We start from the raw sequence: 27,080 nt of genomic DNA, 5'->3' as shown, positions 1-27,080 counted from the left end.
AATTAATTTTGCCAGAGCAAAACCTAAATTGAGCCTTATGCATTTTAAATTCAGAACAGGATGACATAATCTTTATTAAGTAAAAAATTAGAATTTCTGCACCAGTGAATTTTCAGGGGCCAAATTAGGCAATAAGGGCAATTCATTCTAAAATTAGTAGCTTCTTCCAACTGAGGGCTCAGTAAATGATTCTTTAGCCATGACTTTCTGGATCCAGAAATGAATTCAGACATGTAAGGATTGTATTTTTATGACACTGGATTTTGTAAAGTATGCTTCTTATGAACTTTAACAATAGCATGACTTAATTGTATAAAATTCATGGATGAGCAAATAAATGAACTACACCAAATTCATAGAATTCAGGAATTCTCAGAATTCCAGAAATGCGTGCAGCTCCCATAACAGTCATGTTATTTGCTTCTCTCTCCTACCCACCCCCTTTCCTTCCTATTTGCATCAGGCATTTAGATTGCTGGCCTTTTACCTCCTTCAATCACAGGTAACCTAACCTGCTGTGCTTTTGCACAAAAGAACGTTAAAGATGTTTAAAATATTCTAGAATTTCCCTTTTTGATTTAGTAAGCCTGGCCTTCTTCCAGATTGTCCTGGATTTGCAGGGGTTTACAGTTTAACTTACGAAGACTATTTTGAATGCACCAAGGAGTGGATGAGCTTGACTGAGAGGAAGCCAGCAGTCTGGGTATAAGCCCTGTGCTTCCTTTGCTTTAGCAAAGGCGGCAGATGTTATTTGTCCACATGTTCTGAGCTGGTTTTCCGTGTTTTATTTGTAGGTCTTTGAATGGGCTGTGTTTGGATCCTGGCTTTGTTTTGTAACCTCTGTTTTATGGTTTTTGACTTTTATCAGTGTTTGTGCTTGCAGCGTGTTTATTTTGACAGCACCCCTGGGCCACACATTCATTACTGTTTGTAGTATATACTATAACCAGTGCCAAGCCCGTATGTTTGCAATTCCTAAAGCTTTCCTAGCCCAGGAGGCCAAGCCTATTTGACCTTGTTGGAAAAGGTGTATATACACATTTTTAACATTCTTAAATATTTGCATGGAGGAGGAGTTCTTCAATTTAATTTCTATTGGGTGGAGTAGTCTTTAGTAGGCATCCTGTGCTTTTGATTTTATAATGGGTTCAGAGGTCATTGGGGGAGTGGGAATATGTGTGTGTGTGAGAGAGAGGAAGATTTTTATCTCTTGATTCTTCTGACTTACTGAGAACATAAGGTGGGGATTGGTGGGGTTGTTGCCATATTGTCTTGGTTTCAAGGTGACTGGTTGATGTTTAATATTGGGCTTATCTTGCTCAGCTCCGTGACCCCTTCCCAGAGCCTGACTACAACTGTCCATGTGAACCCAGTCCCTTTCCAATCCTTGGTCACAGCCCTTGGTCTGTTCTCGGGGATCCTGGCAGGCCTATTCCAACTCTTATCCCCGTTTCTTTTCAAATGTGTTGCTGCCAGTCACTTCTGGAAAACCCAAAATGTATACTTGATTTTTTTAGAGTACTAAAATTACAAAGCTTACAAAGAGTTTACAGAAGAGTTAAAAAGAAGCTTGGATTCTTTTTAAAACGTATTTTTAAATAACTCAAGTAATACATGTACATATACAAACACTTGGTGTGAAAACATAAGCGATATAAAAGTGTATTGAGTAAAAAGTTTCTCTGAAGTTATTTTGATGGGCAGGAGGGTATGCACGTTAAAATTTTGATAGATACTAACAAACTGTATACCAAAAGTTTGTACCATTTACACTGCTGTAAGAGTATATGAAGGCTTTCCAACACCCTTCCCGCCACTGAGTGCTCACCTTTATAAATGTTGACCACTGATAGGTGGGGGAAAAAAAGTTACCTCATGTTAATATGAATTTCCCCATTACAATGCAGTTGTAATCTTTTCCCATTTTATCACTTGGCTTCTTTCTGACACGGGAACTAAAAGTTATTCTGTCCTTTGGAATGTGTGGGGCAGCTCTCTTGCTCCTGACTTTTGGTGAGGGTCAAGATGGGTCCCTGATGCTGACAAATTCATTCTGAAAAATACTCTTGTGGCAAGCGGGGAGCCCCTGGCCTCCATATAGTTGTAAGGCAGGAGTTCACTGCTGCCTCCCCTGAGAGGTATGAACGTAACCTACTTTCGCTAAAAAAAGTAATAACTATGTACAGTCAATAACTTATACCACTCTATTCAAGTACCTAAAAACTACACTTGTGCGGCACATCTTACTTCTTTGGTCAATGGTAAAGAAACCTTTAAAATCATCACACATGATCTCCATGGATGTGGCCAAATCGGCATTTCAAGCACCTGCTGCTATTCCGCTGCTTCCCTAAGCTCTGCCAGGTCTACCTGCCCTTGCCCACCTGCCCCTTCTCTTGGACCTAGACTCTTAACTTGGACACTTACAACTCTCCCTCCTTTTCCTCTTGTTTGGACACCATCCATCTAATTAGGCCGAGCCCAGGCCACAAATAAAGCACCGAGTGAACTGACCACACTAGTTAGGCCAATCCTACCTGTTTTTTATTCCTGTACAGAGTCCACCCTACCACTTGCATGGCCCCCCTTTCTCCACTATCCTGCTTTCCCAAATACTTTGTACACCCCTTCAAGGTCAGAGCTCACACTTCTCTCTGCACAACGCCAACTGCAAAGATAATCCTCTAACAACCTCCAGCTCACACATGGTTGGGGGACATGAATCCCGGGGCCCCTTGCCTCCTTCCTGGCACAAGGGTCAGCCTAGGGTGACCTCTGGGCCTCTTCCCAGACCCGACCTCAGTCCTGCCAGGCAGACACTGGCTCCTCCCACGCACGGACGTAAGTGTCTGCCCAGAACTAGTTATTACTGCGGGGCGCGCAGACCCCCTGTGGGCGCGGCCGCTGGGCTCGCCTTCCCCTCCTAGAAAGCCCGGACGTCCAGGCGGAATGTTCTAAAGTGCTGGGGTGGGGGCGCCGCTCCACCCAACTGCGACCCCCGCTTTCCACCCCACGGGTCCCATCCTTCTGGTCTCGCTCACCCCTCCGGTCACTCGAGCCTGCGGGCCTCCACCCGCCCTGACCCGGCGGGAGGGCAGCCACGAACGGGCATGCGCACTGTGCCGCTTGGCGACCCGCAGCCGTTGCCGTGGTGACCCGAGCGGACGTAGCCACGCCCACCGGCCCGGAATTGAGGGGGGCCGGGTCGAAGCGGGGCCGCGAGATACTGGGGGTCGGGAGGAGGGGTGGGGGGGCCGTGTGAGGGCAGCTGCTCACTGCGGGTGAGTGGGGGGCAAGGTTAGGGGAACCAGGTGAGGGGGTACCCCGGGGCGAGGCCTCGTCCTGCAGGGGGCTGCGACGGGCGGGGGGAGGTCCCGCCGGAAGGGGGCGGAGACCTCTGGGAGGAGCGGGAACCTAGCGGGGTGGGCTGGGGGAGATGGGAGTGAACATGGGGGCGGGGCGGCCCGGTCCGGGGGGAGGCGGGCCTGGCTGGGGGAGAGGGCGGGCCTGGGCCGGGGAGGGGTGGGCCTGCCCGCCGCCGCCCGGCCCACTGGTCCCGCGTCCTGCAGGAGCCACAGACGAGCTTTCTCCGGCGGCCGAGGAGGGCGCGGACTGACGGACAGACGCCGGAGCCCGCACGCAGCATGTGGAAGCTGAGCCGGAGCCGGGTGCTTCTGGACGAGCCCCCTGAGGAGGAAGACGGCCTGCGAGCGAGGCCACCGCCAGCCCTAGCTGCTGCCCCGGCGCAGGTTAGGGGGTCGCGTAGGTAGAGGGGCGCGAAAGTGAGACGCAAGCCGGGCGGGTGGAGGATGCGGGTAGATGGGGGGCGAGCAGGTGAGGCCGGGGCGCACAGGTGGAGGGTGCGGAAAGGTAGGCGGTTGTAGTTGGGGTGCGCAGGTGAGTCCAGGACCGCTGGGGTGGGGGTGGGGGCGCGGCCGGTTAGAATCCCGAGAGCAGAGTCAGAGAACTTGACCGGGGCCCGGTTGTCGCTGTCGTCGGTGTTGACCCCCATCCCTCGTTAATAGAGTAGCCGGCGCCCTCGCCGGCGGCGGAGCTCCAGAGCCCCCCCGCAAGCTCGTCTGTTAACTCGGGGTGCAGTACCCGGAGAGCTGTCGGTCACCGGGGGGAGCTCAGCGGGGCGCGCACATCCGAAGCCCTTTCTCCACGTTAGCGGTGCCCTTCACATTCCTGCCAAGGTGGACATTGTTAAGGCTGGAGACTGCCTGGGATGCGGGAGAGTGCACCTCCACGCCAGGTGTTCCAAGTCCGAGTGGAAATGACTGACAAACCCGGAATCATCCTACCCTGTAGTGCGCATACCCTGTTCGCTGAGACTTAAAAGCTTTTGATGACCACAGCAAAATGTTAAGTTGGCTAAATATTTGTTTGCATAACAAGTGTTTCCTTTTCTTAAACCTTTGATTTTTCTGGAGCAAGAAGGCAGAAGTCCTTTATAAAGAGAATTGAAAGGCATTGGCTTGACCAGTGTGGAGATATGTTTGGAATGTGTAGAATTTTTTAATTAAAAAGGATCCCAGGTGGATCCGTATGCATTACATATGCTACCCTCCTCCACCCTTTTCATGTGCAGTGAAATTTAGGTCAGAAATCCAGCATTCTTTTTTTTTATTTAGGATCATAAATTTTTGTGTTAAATGTTTGGAAACTTTCTCTTGATGTTGTTAAAGCTGTTATGGAAGCTGATGATAATCTATATCTTTCTTCTGAGGACTTGGAACTAGTTCCTGAGATTGTTTCTACCTCAACTGGAGCAAAATGACTTCTGTTAGGGACTGAAGTTGTTTCATCTTTATAGACATTTCTTGTGGGAGTTAAATGCCATTCCCAACTCAGAGAAAATTGGGGTTGATTATCTTAAGCATTTAAATATGGTTGCTATCTGAACTTGTCTTTGAGAAATCACTTCTTGATAGCATTAATGCTTACATACCTTTTATTTTTTGTCTCAAAATTTTATGGTTAGTCTAAACAGCAACCCTCTTAAATGATGTAAATTTATATGTGGTTACAGAGTTAACTGAAGAAGCTGCAAATAACTGATGTTGGTCAAAGATGAGCAATATTATTGTTTCTGGATGGACTCTTGAAAATTTAAATTGAGCCTTCCTATATTCTCCCATTTCTCCTAATGAATCCTAAAACCGTTTTTTTTTCCTCTTTAATTTTTATTTTGAAAACTTTCTAATGTGCGGTGAAGTAGGAAGAATGAGATTGAGCACCCACACATCCTCCACCTACTTACAATTATTGGTAACATATTTGTTAACGCTCTTTTTCTTATCTTCTCTTTACAAAATTGTTGTCTCTTTGTGTGTGGGTTTTTTATTTTTTTTAAATTTATTTTAATAGACTTTATTTTTCAGGTATTGTGTTAGGTTCACAGCAAATCTGAGGGGAAAGTACAGCAAGTTCCCATATGCCCCTGCCTCTCCCCCACAAACAAGGACAGCCTCCCCCACTATCAACATCCCCAGAGTGGTGTGTTTGTTATAATTGATGAGCCTACAGCAACACATCATTATCACCCAAAGTGCATAGTTCATATTAGGGATCACTGTTGATGATCTGTGTTCTATAGGTTTTGACAAATGTATAAGAACATGTATTCCTAATTATGTATCATGCAGAGTAGTTTCACTGCCCTAAAAATGTTCTGTGCTCCCCTGTTTATCCCTTTTGTTCTCCCCTTCTGCAAAAACTAATCTTTTTTTTGCCTCTATAGTTTTGCCTTTTCCAGAATGTCATATGGTTGGAATCATATGTAGCCTTTTCAGATTGGCTTCTTCTGCTTAGTAATATGCATTTAAATTTCCTTCATGTCTTTTCATAGCTTGATAGCTCATTTTCTTTTTAGCAGTTAATAGTAATGTTCTGTTGTCTAGATGTATCACAATTTGTTTATCCATTCATCTACTGCAGGATATCTTGGTTGCTTCCAAGGTTTGGCAATTATGAATAAAGCTGCTGTAAACATACGTACATATTTTCACCTCATTTGAGTATATACTAAGGACTGTGGTTGCTGGATTGAATGGTAAGAATATGTTTAATTTTCTAAGAAATTGCCAAACTGTCTTCCAAGGTGATTGTACCATTTTGCATTCCCACCAGCAACGAATGAGAGTTCCTGTTGCTCCACATCCTCACCAGCATTTGTTGTTAGTGTTCTGGATTTTGGCCATTCTGATAGATGTGTAGAGATATGTCACTGTTGTTTTAATTAGCATTTCCCTAATGACTTATGATGTGGGGTATCTTTTCATATGTTTACTTGCCATCTGCATATCTACTTTGGTCTGTCCACATCTTTTGCCCCATCTTTTAATCAGGTTGTTTGTTTTCTTATTGCTGAGTTTTAAGAATTCTTTGTACATTTTGGATAACAGTCTTTTATCAGATATGCCTTTTGCAAACACTTTCTTCTAGTCTGTGACTTGTCTTCTCATTGTCTTGACAGTGTCTTTCAAAGAGCAGAGGCTTTTAATTTTAATAAAGTCTAAATTATTTCTTTCATGGATCGTGCCTTTGGTTAAGTCATCGTCATACCCAGGGTCATCTAGATTTTTTCCTACGTTATCTTCTAGTAGTTTTGACTGTGGTTTTTATGTAACTTTGTTAAGGGTATCTATAGTTTAATGTGTTGAAAAAACTTTGCTATAAAAAAATAGAGAAGATTTTTGTTAATTGTGACAGATTAGTCATACTCTTTTAGTTAATTTCTTCAGGAGGATTGATCATTATTCCAAAGCTAACTTCTCTTAGAATTAAATTTTAAAATTTATGACAAGTCTACCATAAAGCTTCTGCCTACAAATTTTTATTTTAAAGTTGAGAAGTAGGAATTAATATGAGTAGGACTTAATCTGTTAAATTCACTGTCATAAAAAGTTCACAGTTCTGTTTCATTTTTAGTCTTTCAGCCTCCCCCCTCCCCCTGAAAAAGTCAGTTTGATACTGAGCATGCAGATCGAGAGTACATTTTGCCTGGTTCTAGAAAGGTATTCAGTTTGCATTGGTATTCGTTGTGTTGATTTTCTTGAAAATTAGGTCACATAGCTATAAACTGTGTTCTCTTTTTTAAAAAAGAAAAAAAATAGCTTAATGTTAACTTCTAATAAATTTGAAAAGTGAGGCCTTCAAAATTATTATTTGGATTTAAGGGACATTTAACTATTACTAAAATAGTTTTAACATTGTAGAGAATAAATTTCCCTGAGTTTTTCTTTAAAAAAAATAGCTTAATGTTAACTTCTAATAAATTTGAAAAGTGAGGCCTTCAAAATTATTATTTGGATTTAAGGGACATTTAACTATTACTAAAATAGTTTTAACATTGTAGAGAATAAATTTCCCTGAGTTTTTCTTTAGTCTGTTTGGCCTTTTTTTTGGTCATAAATACACATTTGTATTAAAATATAACAGGTTTATAAATAGAATAATTCATTGCAATTATTCAGCAGGGAGACACAAGTCTTAATGAGTCTAATGTTTACTTAAAAAAAAAAAACTGCCAGTGAATATGGTAAAATATTTCTGGATATTAAATGTTACTACTTCTTCCCCCTTTTCCATGGAAAGCCTTTTGTATACCTATTCATAAGACATTTATGCAGATACATAAGTGTATGTTTAAAAACATACATTTGCTTTCCTACTATAGATATTTTTCTGCACTTTGAATTGTTCCCTTTATAATATGTGTCTCATGTAGTGGACCCCATTTCAGTACCTACAGCAGAAAATTCATTTTTCAGGCTGTGTGGTGTTAAATGCTATTGTGCCAATGTTTATTTAATTGGACTTCTTCTGGTGGATATTGAGGTTTTTTTTTTTTTTTTTTTTTTTTTGATATTGAGGTTTTTGAGCCATTTTTCTTAACCTCTGCCACTCAAAGTTTTATGCAAATAGCGGAGAAGGAAATGCAGAGATTTGTTCAACATTGACACAGTGTGGATGGGTTCATCAGTTGCCTTTGAACTGGATTGCGTAGTGATTTATTTAGCTTAAAATTAATGGTTTTATAAACAAACATCAAGAATTTTGACATATTTTCATGTTAAAAAAGATGAAAAGCTTAGGCATATTACACAGGCAGTGTAAAAAAAAAAAAAAAGAAAGAAAACATTAAGGACTATTTCAGGTGTTTTAAAATTAGACTTGAAGATGGAAAGAACCAAGGAGTAGTAAACCCTGGATTAGATAACACAAAATCATTCCTTTATGGTACTATGTGGGCTCTGTTGAAGTTTGCTTAAGTGGTGTTTGGGAAGAGAGGAATGGAATAAACTAGGGAGTTGGGTGATTGATTTGAGCTCCTAAATCCAGAAAACCGGACATTTTTTTTGAGGGATGTTACATTGGGAAAAGTTTAGTAGGCCTTTAGGATAGAATGTGACCTTTGTACCTCTACCCTGTTTCCTTCCTGCCTCTATAGCTAACATTTTGTTACTCTTTTCCATTATTTCTTTTCAAAAATAGAAGCAAACATGCACCCTTTTCTTATGCAGAAATTAACATGCTGTAAACACTTTTATACCTGGCTTTTTTCATTTACCAGTAAGTTATAGATTTTTCCTTATCAGTAGGTAAAGAGCTTCCTCATTCTTTCATGTGTATTTGTGTGTGTTTAAATATTGTATAGTTGTCTTAGTCCATTTGGGCTGCTATAACAAAATACGATAAACTGGGTGACTTAAACAACATGCATTCATTTCTCATAGTTCTGATGGTCAGAAGTCTAAGATCCAGGTTGAGTTCTTGGTGAGGGCTGCTTCTCGGTTTGTGGAGGCTGCCTTCCTCATGCTGACTGCATCCTCACTTGCCAGTGGGAACACTCTGGGCTCTTCACCCCCTTATAATGACACTCAGCCCACCCTCATGACCTCATCTAACCCTGATCACCTCCCAAAGGCCCCACCTCCAAACACCATCACATGAGAGGTTAGGGCTTAAACATAGTAATTTGGGGGAACACAGACATTCAGTCTGTAGCAATAATATTTCCGTGTATGGATATACAGTTTTTTTTGTTTTGGTTTGGTTTTTTTGACTAGTTTCCTATTGATGTCCTTTAGGAGGTTATTTCTAGTCTCTTTCTATAACAAACATGCAGCATAAGTCATTTTGCATATCTTAGGATAAATTTTTAGAAGTGGAGCTATTGTGTGCAAGAAATGTGCATTTGTGATTTTGATGGACATCTCCATATCACCCTCCTAAGGAGGTCATGCTGATTTACATTTCAATCAGTAGTGTGTGAGAACGTCCCTCACTACATGCTTGCTGATGGATGTGGTTTGATGTGGCATGTGAGCAAAATCTAGATCTGGTTGGGGAAAAGTGGTATCTTAATGTGGCTTTAATTTGTATTTCTCTTATGGATGATATTAGATAGCTTCTTATATTTTTATAAGCCTAGATGAAGACTTCTAAAAACTTCCTGTATTAGTCCGTTTTTGTGTTGCTGTAACAGAATACCTGAGACTGGGTAATTTATAAAGAAAAGAGGTTTATTTGGTTCACGATTCTGGCAGAGCTGCATCTGGCGTGGGCCTCAGGCTGCTTCTATTCATGATGGAAGTGGCAGGCAGCCAACGAGTACAAGCAGATCCCATGGTAAGAGGAAGTAAGAGAGAGAGAGGGGAGGTGCCAGGGTCCTATAAACAACTAGCTCTCGTGGGAACTAATAAAACAAGAACTCATTCACTGCCCCCAACCCCCAGGGAGAGCATTAATTCATTCATGAGCACTATTATAAGCCCTTGGCATGGGTTATTGCCACCATTTGCTACATGAGGAAGCCAGTCACAAAGTGGGAGGGTGACTTGGGAAAGCCACACAGCTACCAGGTGGTGACAAAGAATCTCTCCATGACCAGACTTTAGTCAGGACCCCAACCTCCGGCTTGCGTAGTCCAGCATCAACAAAAGCTGCATTAGCGAGAATCCCCCCCACCCTTGATATCTGATCAAGTTTCTCATCTCCCAACCTTGATATCTAAGTCCTTGGTCTGCTGTTAGCAAGATTTCCCATACCCCTGATTTCCTCTCAGTCATTTCCCATCCCTGGACCCCTTCACTCTGCTGTTTGGCTATAAATCCCAGCTGTCTTGGCTGTATTGGTAGTTGAGCTCCATCTCTCTCCCCTATTGAGATAGTCTTAAATAAAGTCTTCCTAACTGTTTTAACAATGTCAGAAACACTTTTTTTTTTTTTTTTTTAACAGTGGTGGAATGTTGGGGAAATGTAATTAAAAACAAAATCTCCCTCCAATCCAGAAAACTTATCTACAGTATTAAAAGAGAAGGAAAATAATTTATTGTGACTGAGCATTTAACTGGGATGTGAAGCACATCATAGGCGAAAATTGTAAAGATGAAAGAAATCCTCCTTTTTTTTTTTTTTTTTTTTTTTAAAAAGATGACCGGTAAGGGGGATCTTAACCCTTGACTTGGTGTTGTGAGCACCACGCTCAGCCAGTGAGCGAACCGGCCATCCGTATATGGGATCCGAACCCGGGGCCTTGGTGTTATCAGCACCGCACTCTCCCGAGTGAGCCACAGGCCGGCCCCAAAAATCCTCCTTTTTTATATAGCCAAATAGATACAACTCATTACATTCATGTTTTCAAGACAAAATTGCTAAATTTATTCTATCTTTAAGAGGAGGTGGGGTTATTTGGAGTCAGGTGACAGCTGAAGTTAGACCCATTTCCTCCCGGGAAAGGTAGCAAGAGGCTAATTTAGCTTCTGACCTTACAGGAATCATGATTCCAACCCTGGTGGTCTGGCTCCAGCCTGCACATGCAAACCAGGCCCTCCTGCTTCTCTGGGATAAAGTGAAAAATGAAAAGTAAATGAAATCATCTGTGTCAAGCACTTAATAATTTTCTCTGATAAATAGACACTAAAAGAAGAAAAAGTAGGTCCTAACTATTAAATAATGGTAATAGTTAATACTTTTTTTTACTATTTGTAATTAGGCTTTCTTGTATCTTTCCCCGAAAATCTCTGTTAGCACCTGGGGTGTGCCTGTTGCCCGTGCTGACACGGCCAGTGCGGTGAGAGCTGATGGAGGCGAGGGGGACGTGATGATTCCAGATGTCAGGACAACGCATTCCAACTCATGATATTGGCCTTTTGCAGTTTACTCATTTGACAAGCATTCCAAAAGCACTTATGATCTCTCTGAGTCATCTAGATCCTAGATTGAAAGCTCCACTAGAAAAAGGACTTTATTATGCTCATTGCTATATATGTGATGCCAAGAAAAGAGCTGGTGCTCAGCAAATCCTTGTGAGTTGGATGGACTAGGCACAGTGTTTTCAGGTCACACAGATGCTGTGGTCATGATTGCAGTGTGCAGAGGATTGTGGAGGAGAGTCTGGAAGGGTGAAATAGGAGTTCTGTAGCGTTGGAAGATCTGATTCCTTTCTAGATACCGATGTACTTTTTGATAAACAAATACTTCCTTGTTGGGTTAGTCTTATTGGACATATACATGAGCTAAATCAGATATTTAGTCAGCAGAAGTACCTAGTCAAAGCCAAGTGGATGAGTTATTTGAGGGAAGAGGAAGAGGAGTCAGAGTTAAAAGGAAAAGAAAGATCGTAGGTTGAAACACTCACCCTCTCCCTAGACTCGGTTATCTCATCTTAAAAGAATTCAGGATCCTTCCATTTGTGGAACAGAGTAGTGCTGTCCAATGCAGATATAATGCAAACATTTTCTGGTAGCCATGTGAAAAAGTAAAAAAAAATAGCTTTAATGTAATATTTTAAGCTTAATATATCCAAAATATTAATTTTATCAATATGTAATCTACATAAAATTTGTCAATGAGATACTTTACTTTTTTTTCCATACCCAGTCTTTGAAATCTACTATGTATTTTACATTTAACAGTATGTCTCAATTTGGATGCTTGATCAGTATTTAGATTTTATAAAATTTTCAGTTGAAAGAGTAAGTTGTTTACTGTGTTCCAAACATACTTAAAAAGTTTTCCACTAACTGACATTAAATATCTGTTTTTAAATAGAAATTTTAAGAATTAGGATGCAGATATGTGTTTCAGAGGAGGGGAAAATTATTTCTACCTTGTACAAGTGGATGCTAGGTTGGGACCTGATGGACAGAATTAGTAATTTATTAATGAAGCATGACTTGGCGTTGACAAGACAAGCTGGGTTAAGCATTTGAAAATGGTTTTGACGTGCTGAGGCAACATTCAAGTGGAGATCTTCAGTACTCCTGGATTAAAAAAATTACCTGTCTCTCTCTCTCTCTTTTTTTTTTTTTGTCTTTTTGTGACCGGCTGCACCGCAGTGAGCGCACCGGCCATCCTTATATAGGATCCAAACCCGTGGTGGGAGCACTGCCGTGCTCCCAGCGCCGCACTCTCCCAAGTGCGCCACGGGGTCGGCCCCCAAGAATTACCTGTCTTTAACAGCCATTGCCCTCATGTCAGAGGAAATTCTAACTGCTATGTAATGTTGCCTACAGGGGAACCTCTCTATAATTAGAGAAATGTAATAGGCCTTTCCACAAGACATTTTTTTGAAGAGGGTGTTTTGGTTCTGGCTTAACCTCTTCCACCTCCACTTAGGGTTGCCAGAATACTGCTGTGGAATTCTATTTTGAAGAAAATATTCATCAATCTCTGAAGAACATAACTAAAAACCAAGTGATACAACCTAACGTTTTCCAGCAAAAGGGAGGAAAAGGCAGGAAGATACTCCTACTGTTTGAATACCTTCAGGAATCCCTGTATAATACTGAGGTGGCATCTTGTATTCATTGGGTAGATGAAACCAAGCACATCTTTCAATTTGTATCAAAAATCAAAGAAAAACTTGATGAACTTTGGGGGAAAAGAAAAGACAGCTGGAAGACCATGACTTAGAAAATGGCCAGGGTACTGAGGAATTATGGAAGAACTGGGAAAATCACCAAAATCTGCAGAAAACTAACTTAACCCATTCAGTGAGGCCATTCTCCAAAGACTCTCTCCATCTTATTTCTTGGGGAAAGAGATCTTCTACTCATAATATGTTCAACTTGATCAAGAATATCTCACGTTAAGTAACTGGAATGCAAATTACAATTACGTAAATGAAAAACCATAAGCTAAGTCACCCTGGTTGCTAAATATTTATATACTCTCCCATTTTATGGTTTTCTGTCGTCAGAAATTCCGACAAGCTTCAGGATTTTTCTCTTAAAACAAATATTGAAGAGAGAAAGAAAAAACCCAATAAACCACATTGTTGTTATCTTTTATCAGATAGCACATAATCTATACTAATTTAGTGGGAAATTCTGCGGATGAACACCTTTATTGTTTCAAATATCAAACCCCACTTGAAAGTATAGACTAAATGTTCCTTCTTTTCCTATTCTGTATCCATCTACTTTCTTCTAGATTAACAACACCAATATAGATGATTTGATTTATATATTGATTTAGACATTTTTCTGTCATATACTCAGGTGAAAAATCACTATAACATATACCTGATGGCTTTACAAAAAATCATGTACAAAAATGATTGTATGTGATAGAGTGTTCTTGCCTAAGTACATTCATAGCATTTAAAAGTTCAGTGGAAATGCCTATTCAGGTTCCTTCCCCATTTTTTAATTGGGTTTTTTTGTTTTCTTGGTATTGAATTGTTTAAGCTCCTTATATATTTTAGATATTAACCCCTTGTTGGGTATATGGCTTGTAAATGTTTTCTCCTAATTTATAAGTTGTCTCTGCGCACTATTGTTTGTGTGTCCTTTGCTATGCAGCAGCTTTTTGGCTTGATGTAGTCCCATTTGTCTGTTTTTGCTTTAGTTGCCTGTGCTTTTGGGATCAAATCCGAAAAATCATTGCCCAGACCGGTGTCATGGAGTTTTCCCCCTGTGTTTTCTTTTAGTAGTTTTAGAGTTTCTGGTCACAACTAGTCTTTGGTCCATTCTGAGTCTATTTTTGAATGTGATATGAGATGAGGGTCCAATTTCATTATTCAGCATGTGGAAAATTTAGTTTTCCCAGCACCATTTGTTGAAGAGACTGTTGTTTTCCCATTATGTGTTCTTGGTGCTTTTGTCAAAAATCAGTTGACCATATGTACATGCATAGGTTCGTTTCCTGGCTCTCTATTCCAATCCATTGGTTGATGTGTCTTTTTTTTTTGTCAGTGCTATGCTGTTTTGGTTACTATAGCTTTGTAGTGTAGTTTGAAATCAGGTAGTATAGTACTCCAGCTTTGTTCTTTTTGCTTATAATTGCCTTGACTATTGGGGTTTTTTTGTGGTTTCAGATGAATTTTAGTCCTGTTTTTTCTATTTCTATAAAAAGTGACATTAGGATTTTGATGGGGATTGCAGTCTGTGGATCACTTTTGGTAGTATGGACACATTTTAACAATATTGATTTTTCCAGTCTGTGAACATGGAATGTCTTTTCATTTATTCGTGTCTTGAATTTTCTTCATCAGTGTTTTATAGTTTTCAGTGTACAGGTCTTTCACCTCTTTGTTTAAATTTATTTCTAAGTTTTTTTTGGAGCTACTGTGGATGGGATTGTTCTCGATTTCTTTTTGGGATAGGTCATTGTTAATGTATAGAAATGCTACCAATTTTTGTGTTTTGGTTTTGTGTCCTGCAACTTTACTGTCTTAGTTTATTAGTTCTAACAGTTTTTTGGTGGAATCTTTAGGATTTTCTATATATGGGATCATGTCAGCTAGCAGTGACAATTTCACTTCTTCCTTTCCTATTTGGATGACTTTTTTTTTTTTCCTCTCTTGCCTGATTGTTCTGGCAAGAACTTACAATATTATGTTGAATAGAAGTAGTGAGAGTGGGTATCCTTGTCCTGATCCAGATCTTAGAGAAAAGGTTTTAATTTTCACCACTGAGTATAATGTTGGTTGTAAGCTTCTCATGGACAGGCTTTGTTGTGTTGAAGTACATTTCTTTCATACCCAGTTTGGTAAGAGTTTTTAACATGAGGGGATGTTGAATTTTGTCAGATGCTTTTTCTGCATCTAATGAGATGATCATATGATTTTCATGTTTCATTCTCTTGATGTTATATATCATGTTTGTTGGTTTGTGTATGTTGAACCATCCTTGCATCCCAGGGATAAAGATATTTTTCCAAAGAAGACATAAAAATGGCCAACAGATATTTTTAAAAAATGCTCAACCTTGCTGATCATTAGGGAAATGCAAATTAAAACTGCAGTGAGATATCTCACATCTGTCAGAATGGCTTTTATCAAAAATATAAAAGATAACTGTTGGCGAGGATTGGAGAAAAGGGAACTCCTGTACACTGTTGATGAGAATGTAAATTAGTACAGCCATTGTGGAAAACAGTATGGAGGTTCCTCAGAAAACTAAAAACAGAATTACCATATAATCCAGCAATCCTACTTCTTGGTATCTACTCAGTAGATTTGAAGTCAGTTTGTTGAAGAGTTGTCTGCACCCGCATACTTATTGCAGCACTATATAGAATAGCCAAGTTATGGAATCAACCTAAGTGTTTATCAAGAGATGAACAGATAAAGAAGATGTATATATACACAATGGAGTACTATTCAGCCCCTTAAAAAGGAAAAAAATTCTGACATTTACAACAACATAGATAGAATTGGAGAACATTATGATAAATGAAATAAATTGGGCACAGAACAACAAATACCACATGTTCTCCCTTATACAAGTATGTGAAATCTAAAATAATTAAACTGATAGAAGCAGAGAGTAGAAAGGTGATTACAGAAGCTGGGGGATGGGAGAGGGAATGGGGAGATGGTGGCCAAAGGGTATAGAATCTCTGTTAGGAGGAATGTAGGGTACAGAATCTTTGTTAGGAGGCATTTCTTTTCTTTTCTTTTTTTCGTTTTTTGGGGTCTATTGCACTGTATGGTGAATATAGCTAATAGTGGAGTATTGTACATTTAAAAATTGCTGAGAGTAAATTTAAAATATGCTCACCACAAAAGATGTTAAGGATTTGGTGTGATGGATATGTTAAGTAGCTTGATTTAATTATTCCACATTGTAGTAATTATAACATCATTTGTACCTCATAATCATATACAATTATAAATTGTCAACTTACAATTTAAAAAAGGTAAAAAAAAAAAAAAAAAAAGGAATTGGAAAGCACAGCTTTGGAATCTTCTCCCAGATTCAGATCAGCTCATCAAAGAGGGTTTGTGGATTCTTCTACCAGCCTGGGCCTGTGGAAACTCACGAGGGGAATTAGTAGGTAGATTTCAAGGTTCTCTACTATGTCCTTTTACTGCAGTAAGCCTCTTGAGGATAGAATGATTAGGCTTAACTCTCTTTCTCATGCTCTAGCATATTACTCTGTATAATATTCACCTGTACATGCTAATACTAAACATTTAGGTTGAAATTGTCATTCTTAAGAGTTTAAAACCCTAATTGGCAAGATTCACTTTTACTGGTTTTTGTTTTTTTTAAAATTTTTTTATTTAAATTGCTCCCCTACATTAACATAAAACCAAACTCTGCCTCAGTTTTCTTTCTTTTTTTTTGGTCTTTTTCGTGACCGGCACTAGTGCACCGGCCATTCCTATATAGGATCCGAACCCGCGGCTGGAGCGTTGCCGCGCTCCCAGCGCCGCACTCTCCCGAGTGCGCCACTGGCTCGGCCCAACTTTTACTGGTTTTTGCTAGATCTTAATGACTTAGAATGTTTAAAAAATTGCTACTGTCATCATTATGTTTGAGTTAGACTCTGTGGGTTTCACCATGTGAATCAAACTGAATGTCATTTGAACACAGAGTGAAACTCAGTGTGCTGTGGGTGAGTGAACTGTGTCTTGCCACATTCAAGCCTCCCTCAGATGGGCACTTTGTTTACATGAGTTGAGTTCCTGCAGTCTTTCTCCTGCTTTAATTAGATCACCTGTTGGGAAGAATGGCCCAGGTGTTGCTTTCCATCTGGGTTTGAGGGGTAGGTTGTACATATGGGAGCTAAGAAGCCCAGGCCTTAGGAATTAAAAGCCAAAAACTGAAGCTCAAGAGGGTCTTCACCTGTTATTTTGGAGTGAATCAAGATCCATCTTGGAACAGACACAGACTCGTGTACACTCTCTTATCAGCTGAAGGCAAGCCGTTCATTTTATGTTCATTTTGCCTGCCCACTTGTCCTGCATTTATTTACTGGAGTTCTTTTGGGGCTGTGCATCACCAGACAAGCCAGTTTCTGCTCTGGAGGCCCCATGCGGCTGCTGCGAGGGAAGACTGCCTGTTCTCACTGTGGCTTTGTGCAGAAACAGAGGGTGAGGGACCCCACAGCTAGAGTGGGTATAGTTGCTTCCAAAAACTGAGAGACAGGTGAGTGCGTGGAGAACCTGCAAACTAGTATGAATCTAAGCAGAGGCCCTGGGCCCAGTAGGAGAAAGGGGCCCTAGGGGCTCTGGATGTGGGCTCTTTACCTTTCAAGATGTTAATAAATATTAATTAAAGAAAGAAAACTATGGTTTAGCTTTATCATCCTGTAGATGGAATTACTATATTCTGTACAAAAATGTTGTCTAACCTAAGTGTCAGATATTAATCAGTTCTAGCATTTGAAAGATAACTTGAATCCTTTTATGATTGCTTGTTATCATGCACAGCAAATGGAATGCTTTACTCAGTATATATGTGTACACACACGCATGCACACACACATACATATATATAACGCAAAAATAACACAAATATATAACACAAATGTGTCTTGGTTTGGAGGATATAATACTAGATGATAATAATAGTGTCTCGATTTGGAGGATATAATACTAGATAATACTAGTGCCTTCTATGTGCCAGGCACCGTAGTAAGTTCCTTACATCTGTTACTGCAAATTCTCATGATAACCCTGAAAAGTAGGTACAGTTAATAATCTTCATGATTTATGGATTCCATATTTGCAAACTCACCTACTCACTAAAATTTATTTGTAATCCTAAAATCGATACAGTACTGTCACAGTCATTTGCAGATGTGCAGACATCAAAAAATATGATTCATCCAATGTGCTTCTTCCCAGCTGAGGCTGAACAAGGCAAGACTCTGCCTTCTTGTTTCAGCTCTCATACTGTAAACAAGTGTCCTTTTTTGCAGTCTCTTTAATGCCAAGGTTTTTGCATTTTTGCGCTTTCTATGGGCAATTTTTTCTGTTTAAAATGGCTTCCAAGCATAGCCCCAGAGTGCTGTCTAGTGTTCCTAAGTGCAAGAAGGCTGTGATGTGCATTGTAGAGAAACTATGTGTGTTGGATGTGCTTTCTTCGGATATGAGTAATAGCGCTGTTGGCTGTGAGTTTAGTGTTTAATGGATCAACAACATATACTAAATAAGGTGTCTTTAAGCAGAAATGTATATAAGACAAGGTTGTGTATTAATTGGTTGACAAAAATTTGGCCAGACACTCACAGAGTTACCTGTATTTCTCTTAATAGCAATAATTAAGTATTTGCTAATTGAGTGTTATTGGCAACTTTATACAACATAGGTACTGTGAATAATGAGAATCAACTGTATTGTTCATTTGAGGAACTTAAAGAAGTTAAATAAGTAACTTGTGTAAAGCTATGTAGCCACTAACAGGAATACAAATCTAGGTTTCTCTGAATTTACCTTCTTTCCTGCATTGTTTCTCTTCCCTTATAGGTTTTGATAAATTTATGATATCTTTTTTTTGTTTGTTTGTTTTCCAAATATTTATTTTTTTTATTCAAAAATAACTGGAGTTTCAACAATTGGTGCCTTAGAAAAGCATTGATACAATTGTGTTTTGTCTTAAATTCCAGTGTAGCAAACATCATAGTATACTTATAATTTTTGCTGTGCTTGAGTTTTGCATTAATGAGTATGTCAGTCAAAGTAAATTCACCACCTGGTTGAGATATAAAACAAAAGGATTTATTTGAGAACTTATTTGGAATGCAGCCTGGGAGACACAGGTTCAAGAAATCTCAAAATACGTGCTCTGGAGGGCAAAAGAAAGTCAGGGACTTTTTAGAGGGAAATGCCTACAAAAAGGAGGAGGTGCTTACAGAAGTTGTAATAGATGCTAACATGTGTCAAACAGCATTGTCCGTAATGGATTGGTTGTAACATTTCTTTGAGGTGGGCTTTGGTCAGAGACTTTCCTGTTTGACAGAAAGTAGTGAAAGGTAGCAGTAAGCAGATTCATGGTAGCTGTTTACCCAGGAAGTTGTGACTTTTGTGATACGGCTGAATGTGAAGTTCCAGAGTGTTCCCCATTTAAGACATGCCTGAAACTGGAGCTGAGATGGCCTCTCACCAACGTTTTAGGTGTATTGACTGGACCGACATCACTTTCCCTTGTCACTTCCCTCTTTGATCAAAATCTTCCTCCAGAAAGCACTGATGATTAACTAAATAGTACTGGTTTTGTCCCCCAGGTGAAGGGGAAAGATGGGTGTTGGCAGATGGTTGCAAGGATACAGGACACAATTGAGCAGTTGGGAGGCCACTCAGACTTAGGCATCAGGCAGGTAAATGAAAACCTCTGAGGAGTTGGAGTCTCTTGTAGATGATGGAGGAAATGTTTGAATGGTCTCAAGATGCTGAGAGACTGTGATTCTGGTGCATTCAGTGGTCTTGAAGCATCAAGACATACAGAACATTAGTAATTTGAACAGGACAAAAATAGAGCAAGCAATGATGATTAACATGAGAATAATCTCTAACTTGATCTTAAGAGAGCGTCTATTTCTGAGAGTAACCAGCCGAATATGTGAGAAAGCTTAAAATTCAACCATCCTAAAGTTAAAGTAGAGTGATCCTTTAAAGATTTAGTAAGTTTTAAGAGTTTTTCAGTTTCTAATTGAACCTGTGGAGATAAATTAATCCAAATATAGCAGGAAGTGTTAATAATGAAAACATACTCCTTGGACAGGAAGAACGTAATCTAAATCTATGCGGTTGAGCAAGGGAGTCTAATGATCTCTGATGGTTCTGCATAGATTAGGCAGACCATGAGAACAAAACCCAAAATCATAATACAAAAATAATTATCCATGTAATGGTTTTGAATCAAGAGCCCACACCTAACGCAACCACCTAAACAAATCAAAACACCATGGGGGAACCCGGCGAGACATATTGTAGCCATTGAATAGCATTCCGTGTCTAGGTTGAATTAAGGCAGAGAGTGCCAACTTTATACAAGGTATCATCAGTACATCAGTACATCTTGAGCAAAATATTGTGCTAGGGATATTGTCAAAGTTATCCATAGCCGCTACTGTTTGTGAAATCTTAATTACAGCATTACTCAGTCAAGTGAAAGATGTAGGTGTAAGGAAAATTAAGAGGGATAAGAATTTCATTATGATACGGAGTCTTGTTCTGATGGTCTCAGTAAAAGCTGTTCACAACATGAAGTCAGTGACTTCTCACCCAGGTTTGCAGTTTGAATGTCTGTTATGACATTGGGCATTTTTTGGTGAACTCTCTCTGTGTGGCTCACACATTGGGCATGAGTCTTGTCCCTTGAAATTTCCGTTAAGCTATTCAGCTTTGGCTTGTAGGGCTTCAGGAACAGAGCAGATCTTGTTCTTCCTTGGAGAGTTGTAGCCAGATATTAGAGAAAACCAGAAGAATTCAGAATCAAGTTCAGTCTACAGGTAGATAATAAAAGACTTAAAAACCATGAATAGGGCTACAATCTAATAATAGGTGTACTATGGTTTCCTTTTGAAACATACTTTTTTTCTCTTCATAGTCACCCTCATTTATACCAAAGTTAATCAAGGTAACACCAATTTGCTTGGTTACTTACATAAATGCAGCAAGAATAACCACATAGGTTCTTTTTAAATTTGTTTTGCTAAGAAGAAATTTTGTTTTGCTGAAAATTTTGACAAATCTCAGATTCGACGTTAAAGATTTCAGTGCTGGGAAGCCAAAGAAGGCAGACATTAGACTTTACCTACTGTATCTGATATCTTGAGGTTCCTGGACCTGCCAGGAAGTGACAGCTTTTTATTTACTAACTGTAAGGTAGGGAAACCCTGAAGCCAGGCAGTCCATGCGTATTTTCAAATATGACATTCCAATCAAAGACTTGGTAATATAGCCAGTATTTCCAATTGTATCCTGTTAAAGAGAACAGACTCTTATTGAACTTATGTAAATAACCATATTGCCATAAAAATAAGAATACTCACAAATAGTTTCTGAATTCTGGAGGGATCAGCTAGGGAGGAAAAGTGAATGTTTCAATTTTGCTGTTGTTGTTTACAAAAGTATGCTTTACCAATCTGCTGTAAGCTATAGATAGCTTAAAAGAAGAAAGAAAAAGTTTTCTTATATCTGGAACACAAAGCAATTAAAGAACAAGCAATGTTTCATATAAAGAAGGCGTTAAAATTCATAATTCTTCATTAGTTCAGTTTCATGTAATTAATTCCTGCTCCATCCAATCATGGTTAGCAGTTTCACAGACTTACCATTTTCTTCATTAGAATTTTGGAAATTTAGTGCAGTGATATGAAGTTATCGGAAACCTGTACTTGGCAGAGTTCTTTTCATTCTTCCCATGAGCCTTCTTGAAGACACAACACTTTAGGATTATAATTGCTTGTAAAAAGCTTTAAGAAAAAGCAGCAGAATAAAGCAAGACTTAAATTGGCCATGGTTAAAGATCTGATGAGAGTGGTGCAGTTGACAAGGACATTTGGTTATTTCTCTGGCGTACAACAACTTAAAATAACCAAAATTATGACTGATAGCATCTATACTGAGACATATCAGATTTCTAGGAATTTATACAATTTTGGACCATATATTAATAACATTCATATAAATACAGCTCAAAGAAGGTTAAACGTTTCTTATTTTGACAGTGCTTCCCATATAATTTGACAAGTAAGATAAGCTCAACTGGGTTTAATATCTTTTCTCTTATAAATTCTTTGAGAAGTTCCAGGGCCCTTTAGAACATTCCAAAGTTATTTGGAAGTCAAAAAAGGCTTAATTTTTTATAATTTGATTTTGGGAAGCTTGTGACATATCGAAAGATTTAGTTTTTGTTTTTGTTTTTTTTTTTGGTGGTGGCTTGCTTGTACAGGCCTCCAAACCCTTGACCTTGGCATTGTCAGCACCATACTTTACGGAGTGAGCTAACTGGCCAGCCCCACATACCAAAGGGTTTAAAACAATTAAATAGGATCACAGATCATTGTGAAATAAAACCAAAGTGACACAAGATTTCAAAGGCACAAAGCAGAAATTACCTTGATAAAGCATAGAATCTTTGTTTCCTAGGCCAGTTACCTAAAAGGTACAGGAAACCTATTACAATTTTCTAATTAAGGGCAGATAAATACTTTGAGAAAACCCTGTTGTTCCAACTCAGGGGACCAAACTCTACCTGTGCCTCAGTGTACACTTTTTATTGGTGCATAATTTCTAGAAAAACTTACTACTAAATTTCTTCTAATTTTAGCTAACTTGACCACACAAAATTTCTTTCATGAGATTAATCTTCCTTCTACAACTTGCATAAACTTTCAGTTTTATCCTGTCCTTTCTTTTTTCTTTTGCATTTTGCATTAGGACAAAACTTTTTTCCCCCTTATCATTTTGATCAAAGTTCTCTTGTATGCAAAGGAAAAATTACTCTTTCCTTTCAATATTTTTTTACCAAAAATATATACTCATAATTATAACTTTTATTTGCATCTCTCCTACTTACTAACCAGTTCCTTCCTGCCTTGTTTCTATTTCCTTCCTAAATCCATGTTTTGAAACAACCTTTAAATAACCTCTGAATTAGACAAATTACTCCTTTTTAAAAAAAACAAGAATATATCCTCATGTCTTTTTACAATTTAACACATCTGACTTTCCTTGTACACTTTGCATACAGAATTTCCCCTTATTTCTAATAGTTCTAATTACATATGTTGATAGAATTTTTAATTCTCAGTAATGTTAATTTTTTGTGAAAACCTAGAAGTAAGCAATTCTGAACTTTTTTATATCAGTTGGGAAGCCCCATTAAATAGTGTAGACTTTATCCTTTAGATAAATACTGAATAATTTTGAATAAGGACTTTATTGTGTTTTACAAAGATTATCTGTCGAAAGAGAAGGGATGAGAGGCAAGATGCAGATAAAACAGCCAGGGTCCTAGTGGGGGAGTTCAGATGTGAAATTAAGAACCTGAATTCTAGATGGAATATTCACTATGACATGTGCAAAGAGATGAGCTTGCTGATAACAGTTGCTGAGAGTTGGTGCCTTGGATGTGAGGGTCAAGGGCAGAAGAGCAACTGCAGATGAAAGTTTTGAGCTGGAGTGATCAAGAGAAAAGTGTTCCTAAGAGTCCCAGGGAAGTCCCCAGGGCACCCTGGCTTTGGGAGCAGCACAGTGAGTCATGATAGACATGCTGGTTTTGAGATGATGTGTGCTGTCCAGATTTGAGGAGCCCAGTGGGTGATGTGGGCTGGGGAAGGGAGAGGCTTACACACATCCTTTGTGGTATTGTTAACAAATCTGTGAGAACCTTGTTCTCCATTTCAGAGCTCATAATTCAGTTGATAAGTGGTTGGGACCAGGGAAAATGGGTAGATAGCACAGTGTTGAAAAAGTCTCTGTCTAGTAGTCAGGAGGCAGGTCTGGGTTACAACCATTTACTTGTTTTATGACTTAGGTCAAATAAGTCCTTCCATGTCTCCAGATTCCCTGTTTAAATGAGGGATTTAGAGCAGGAGTCAGCAAACTTTTACTGTGAAGGACCAGACAGTGAATGTTTTAGGCCTTGTAGCTGTATGGTCTCTGTCACAGCAACTCAACACTGCGGCTGTAGCATGAAAGCAGCCATAGACGATGTATAATTGGGTGAGTGTGGCTGTGTGCAAGTAAAACTTTATTTATAGACACAGAGGCTGGGCTGGCCTGTGGGGCATTATTTCTAATCCCTAGTCAGACTAAAGGATCTTAGAAATTTATTCTAACTCTGAAGTAACTTAGTATTGGAGTTTTTATGATATAGAATTTGTTGTGAATTAGGGTACAAGTTGGAAGTCTTAATTGCTAACCTCAGAAATGAATAGCATTGTCATAGAGCTCATTTATACTCTTCTGAGCTTCCATTTTATAAATGAGTGTATATTCGTATTGTTTTAGGTGCTTTTACATAAAATCTTATTTGGTCCTTTATCTCATCCCATGAAGAAATGAGTAATGATTTTGTAGTCAAGGAGAGGACATTAAGGACAGTGTGTGAGTCTATTCATCGTCTAATCCTAACAGCATAAGAGACTAAAGGGAATGGGGGTTCAGCACTGTGTAGTGGTGCTCATCATTTTACTGCTGTGGAGTCTGGATACTAATAGGCTCCTTTCTGAGGGAGACTGCCAATTCTCCCCACTGTCAGGTTTTAGTTGGGTACATGCAGCCCAATCAGAGACTGCAGTTCCTGGTGTCCTTTGCACCAGCAGTGGCTGCATGACCATGTTCTGGCTAGTTGCACATGAGCACAGACAGTGCATGCATCCTTCTGAACATGCCTCACTTCACCTTTCCCTGCACATGGCTGGTAGATGTGGTGGGCCATTGTTCTCCGTGGATGAGAGCAGTGTCCAGGGGTGGCAGAGGAACAAAGTGCAGGAGCCTGCATACCTGACATTATTGAACACTTGATTGCTTTCCTGGACTTAGGAGAATGAAATATATACTGTCATTTTTTGTTGTTGTTCTGTTCTGTTAGAGCAGTCTATTATAATCAAGTGACTTTATTATAACCAAGAGACCAACAACCCCAGTGGCCTACTTGAAATCCCATTTCCCTCTTATTCCAATTACTTAGACTTTAAAATAATACTTGGTATAGTCTAATGTTTCCTTGTAACTGCTTATATCTCTTTTTAGTTCTTCTCTGCCAGGTATTTGGCTATGGCTAATACTAATGCTGTTGACTGAAATTCAATAATATTTCTTCAGAAACAAAGTTGTTTTATAGTTATGGTGTTTTTAATAATAAGTGCAGTTTTTTCCCCACAGGATAACTCACAGACATTTTGTTTGATACAGCAAGAAGGTATGCCAAGAAACTTTATAGGGAAAAGACAAAGTATAACTATGACATTTTTATCATAGCAAAAAACTTGTCCCTATGTGTGGTTATTTTCTGACACCAACCAATTCTTTAGTAACAGCTGGGTGTCCTACAATTCAGTTCTGTTCAACTCAGTTCAATTCACTACCTAGAATTAGCACAGACCCCACAGATTTAGGACTTATTCATACAAGACTGCCCCTACTTCAGATGCCAGATGCAAATGGGATGCCCAATTCTCCGTAATTCTCTTACATCACTCCATATTAGAGGAATCATGTCAGCAATATGGTGGAATAGAAAATCCCCGACCTTGTTTCCCAACAGATACTAACTTAACAACAATTTGCAGTCCTAAAAATCTGCATGAGAACTCCAGAAACCAGGTAAGAAGCCATAGTACTGTTCTTGGCAAGTTCAAAGCCAAGAATAGCCACACTGAAATGGATAAGAAAAGCCATTTCATTTTACCTGTGATAGCCCTTGCCTACCTGTCACAGCTTGGCACAATTGGGAGTAAACACCCAACTCTCAGCTTCTCCATCAGAAGGGAAAGAGAAAAGTGGAATGTTAAGTCCAATATTCTGGCTTTCTAAGGGGCTGCCTGTGGATTAGTTTCTATTTCTCCTGACTCAGAGTGCTGACAAGGAACTGGCATACTTTTGATGCCTGGAACTGCTGAGAAAAAAGAACTCAGGTGTTTTTTTGCAGCACCAGTGACTTGGCAGTGTCACAGATGAAGGCTGGCACAGCATGGTGCAGTTAGGCGAAAGCAACCAGCTGTGGCTTATCCCTTGGGTGGGAATGAGAAGAGTGGAAAGTGCATCCAGTGTTCCAGCTTTTTTAGGGGGCTGCCTGATGGAGTGATTTCTGTCTTACATGACTCAGAGCCCTGAAGGAAGCAGCATATTTTGGATGCTGGGGGCCACTGAAATCAAAAGAGAGCTCAGCAGCTTGTCACAATGCCAGACAACCTTCAGTACCGCAGACAGACTCCAGAGGGATCAAGAGATTACAAGCAACTGAGAGGAAACTGGCAAACCTCTCTAATTGGCAATTTACATGCACAAGCCCAGAAAAGGTTTGAGAGGCCCCAGAATCTTTAGCTGGGCCGATTGAGGAAGGTCTTCCCCTGAATAAGCCAGTCCATTAATACTGGAAGAGGTGGCTGTTTTTTCAAATGCCCAGATCTCAGCAACAAATAGTAAATATATGAATAAACAGAGAAACATGGCCCAATCAATGGAACAAAATAAATCTTAAGAAATTGACCATAGAGAAATGGAGATGTGTGAATTACCTGACAAAGAATTAAAAAAGATCATCATAAAGAAGGTCAATGTGATATGAGAACAGGGGTAGTTAGCTAAATTAAATCAGGAAAATGCTGCACAAACAAAATGAGAAAATCAGCAAAGTGATACAAACTATAAAAAAAAATTCTGGAGCTGAAGAATCTCAGTTGAAACATTTACTAGAGGGGTTCAAGAGCAGACACAATCATGTAGAAAGAATAATCAGCAAAATAGATCATTTGAAATTATCAAGTCAGAGGAACGAAATGAATGAGGAAAAGTAAAAAAAGCCAAGGGACTTGCAGTATACCATTCAGTGGATGAATGTACACATTATGGAAGTCCCAGAAAGAGAAAAGAGAGAGAAAGAGATGGAGAGATTATTTGAAGAAATAATGGTCCCAAACATAAGTATGAGGAAGGAAATGGACATCCAAATTCAGGAAGCCCAGAGATCTCTTGTACAACAATGTGCATGTAGTTAACACTACCAAATTCTACACTTAGAAATAGTTAAGATGGTGAGTTTATGTTATGTGTATTTTTACCTTAATAAAAAATGGGGTACTCAGACTACCCATAATTCTTTCCAACTGACTACAAATTGGGGGTTCCCACAGCCTGCCATCAGGTTCAGTAATTTGTAAGAA

The 27,080-nt window shown here is 39.4% G+C and overlaps 1 protein-coding gene and 1 pseudogene across 1 annotated transcript in view; both read left to right on the top strand.

The window, feature by feature from the left end:
- Positions 1-10,785: 10,785 nt before the first annotated feature.
- Positions 10,786-13,146, top strand: LOC134379925 (transcription factor Spi-C-like; annotated as a pseudogene).
- A 4,128-nt stretch (positions 13,147-17,274) lies between these two features.
- The window catches only part of TDRP (testis development related protein), a 65,502-nt gene continuing 55,696 nt past the window's right edge, over positions 17,275-27,080 (top strand). Inside the window, exons 1-2 of the mRNA XM_063099205.1 lie at positions 17,275-17,334; positions 19,470-19,562. Coding sequence (XP_062955275.1) covers positions 17,275-17,334; positions 19,470-19,562 — 153 coding nt within the window. The remainder of the gene's footprint in view (positions 17,335-19,469; positions 19,563-27,080) is intronic.

The sequence above is a fragment of the Cynocephalus volans genome, chromosome 1 (genome assembly GCF_027409185.1).
Source record: "Cynocephalus volans isolate mCynVol1 chromosome 1, mCynVol1.pri, whole genome shotgun sequence".
In the NCBI taxonomy this organism is placed as follows: domain Eukaryota; kingdom Metazoa; phylum Chordata; class Mammalia; order Dermoptera; family Cynocephalidae; genus Cynocephalus; species Cynocephalus volans.
Note: the sequence above shows the minus strand (reverse complement) of the source record. Positions and strands in the feature narration are given on the sequence as shown.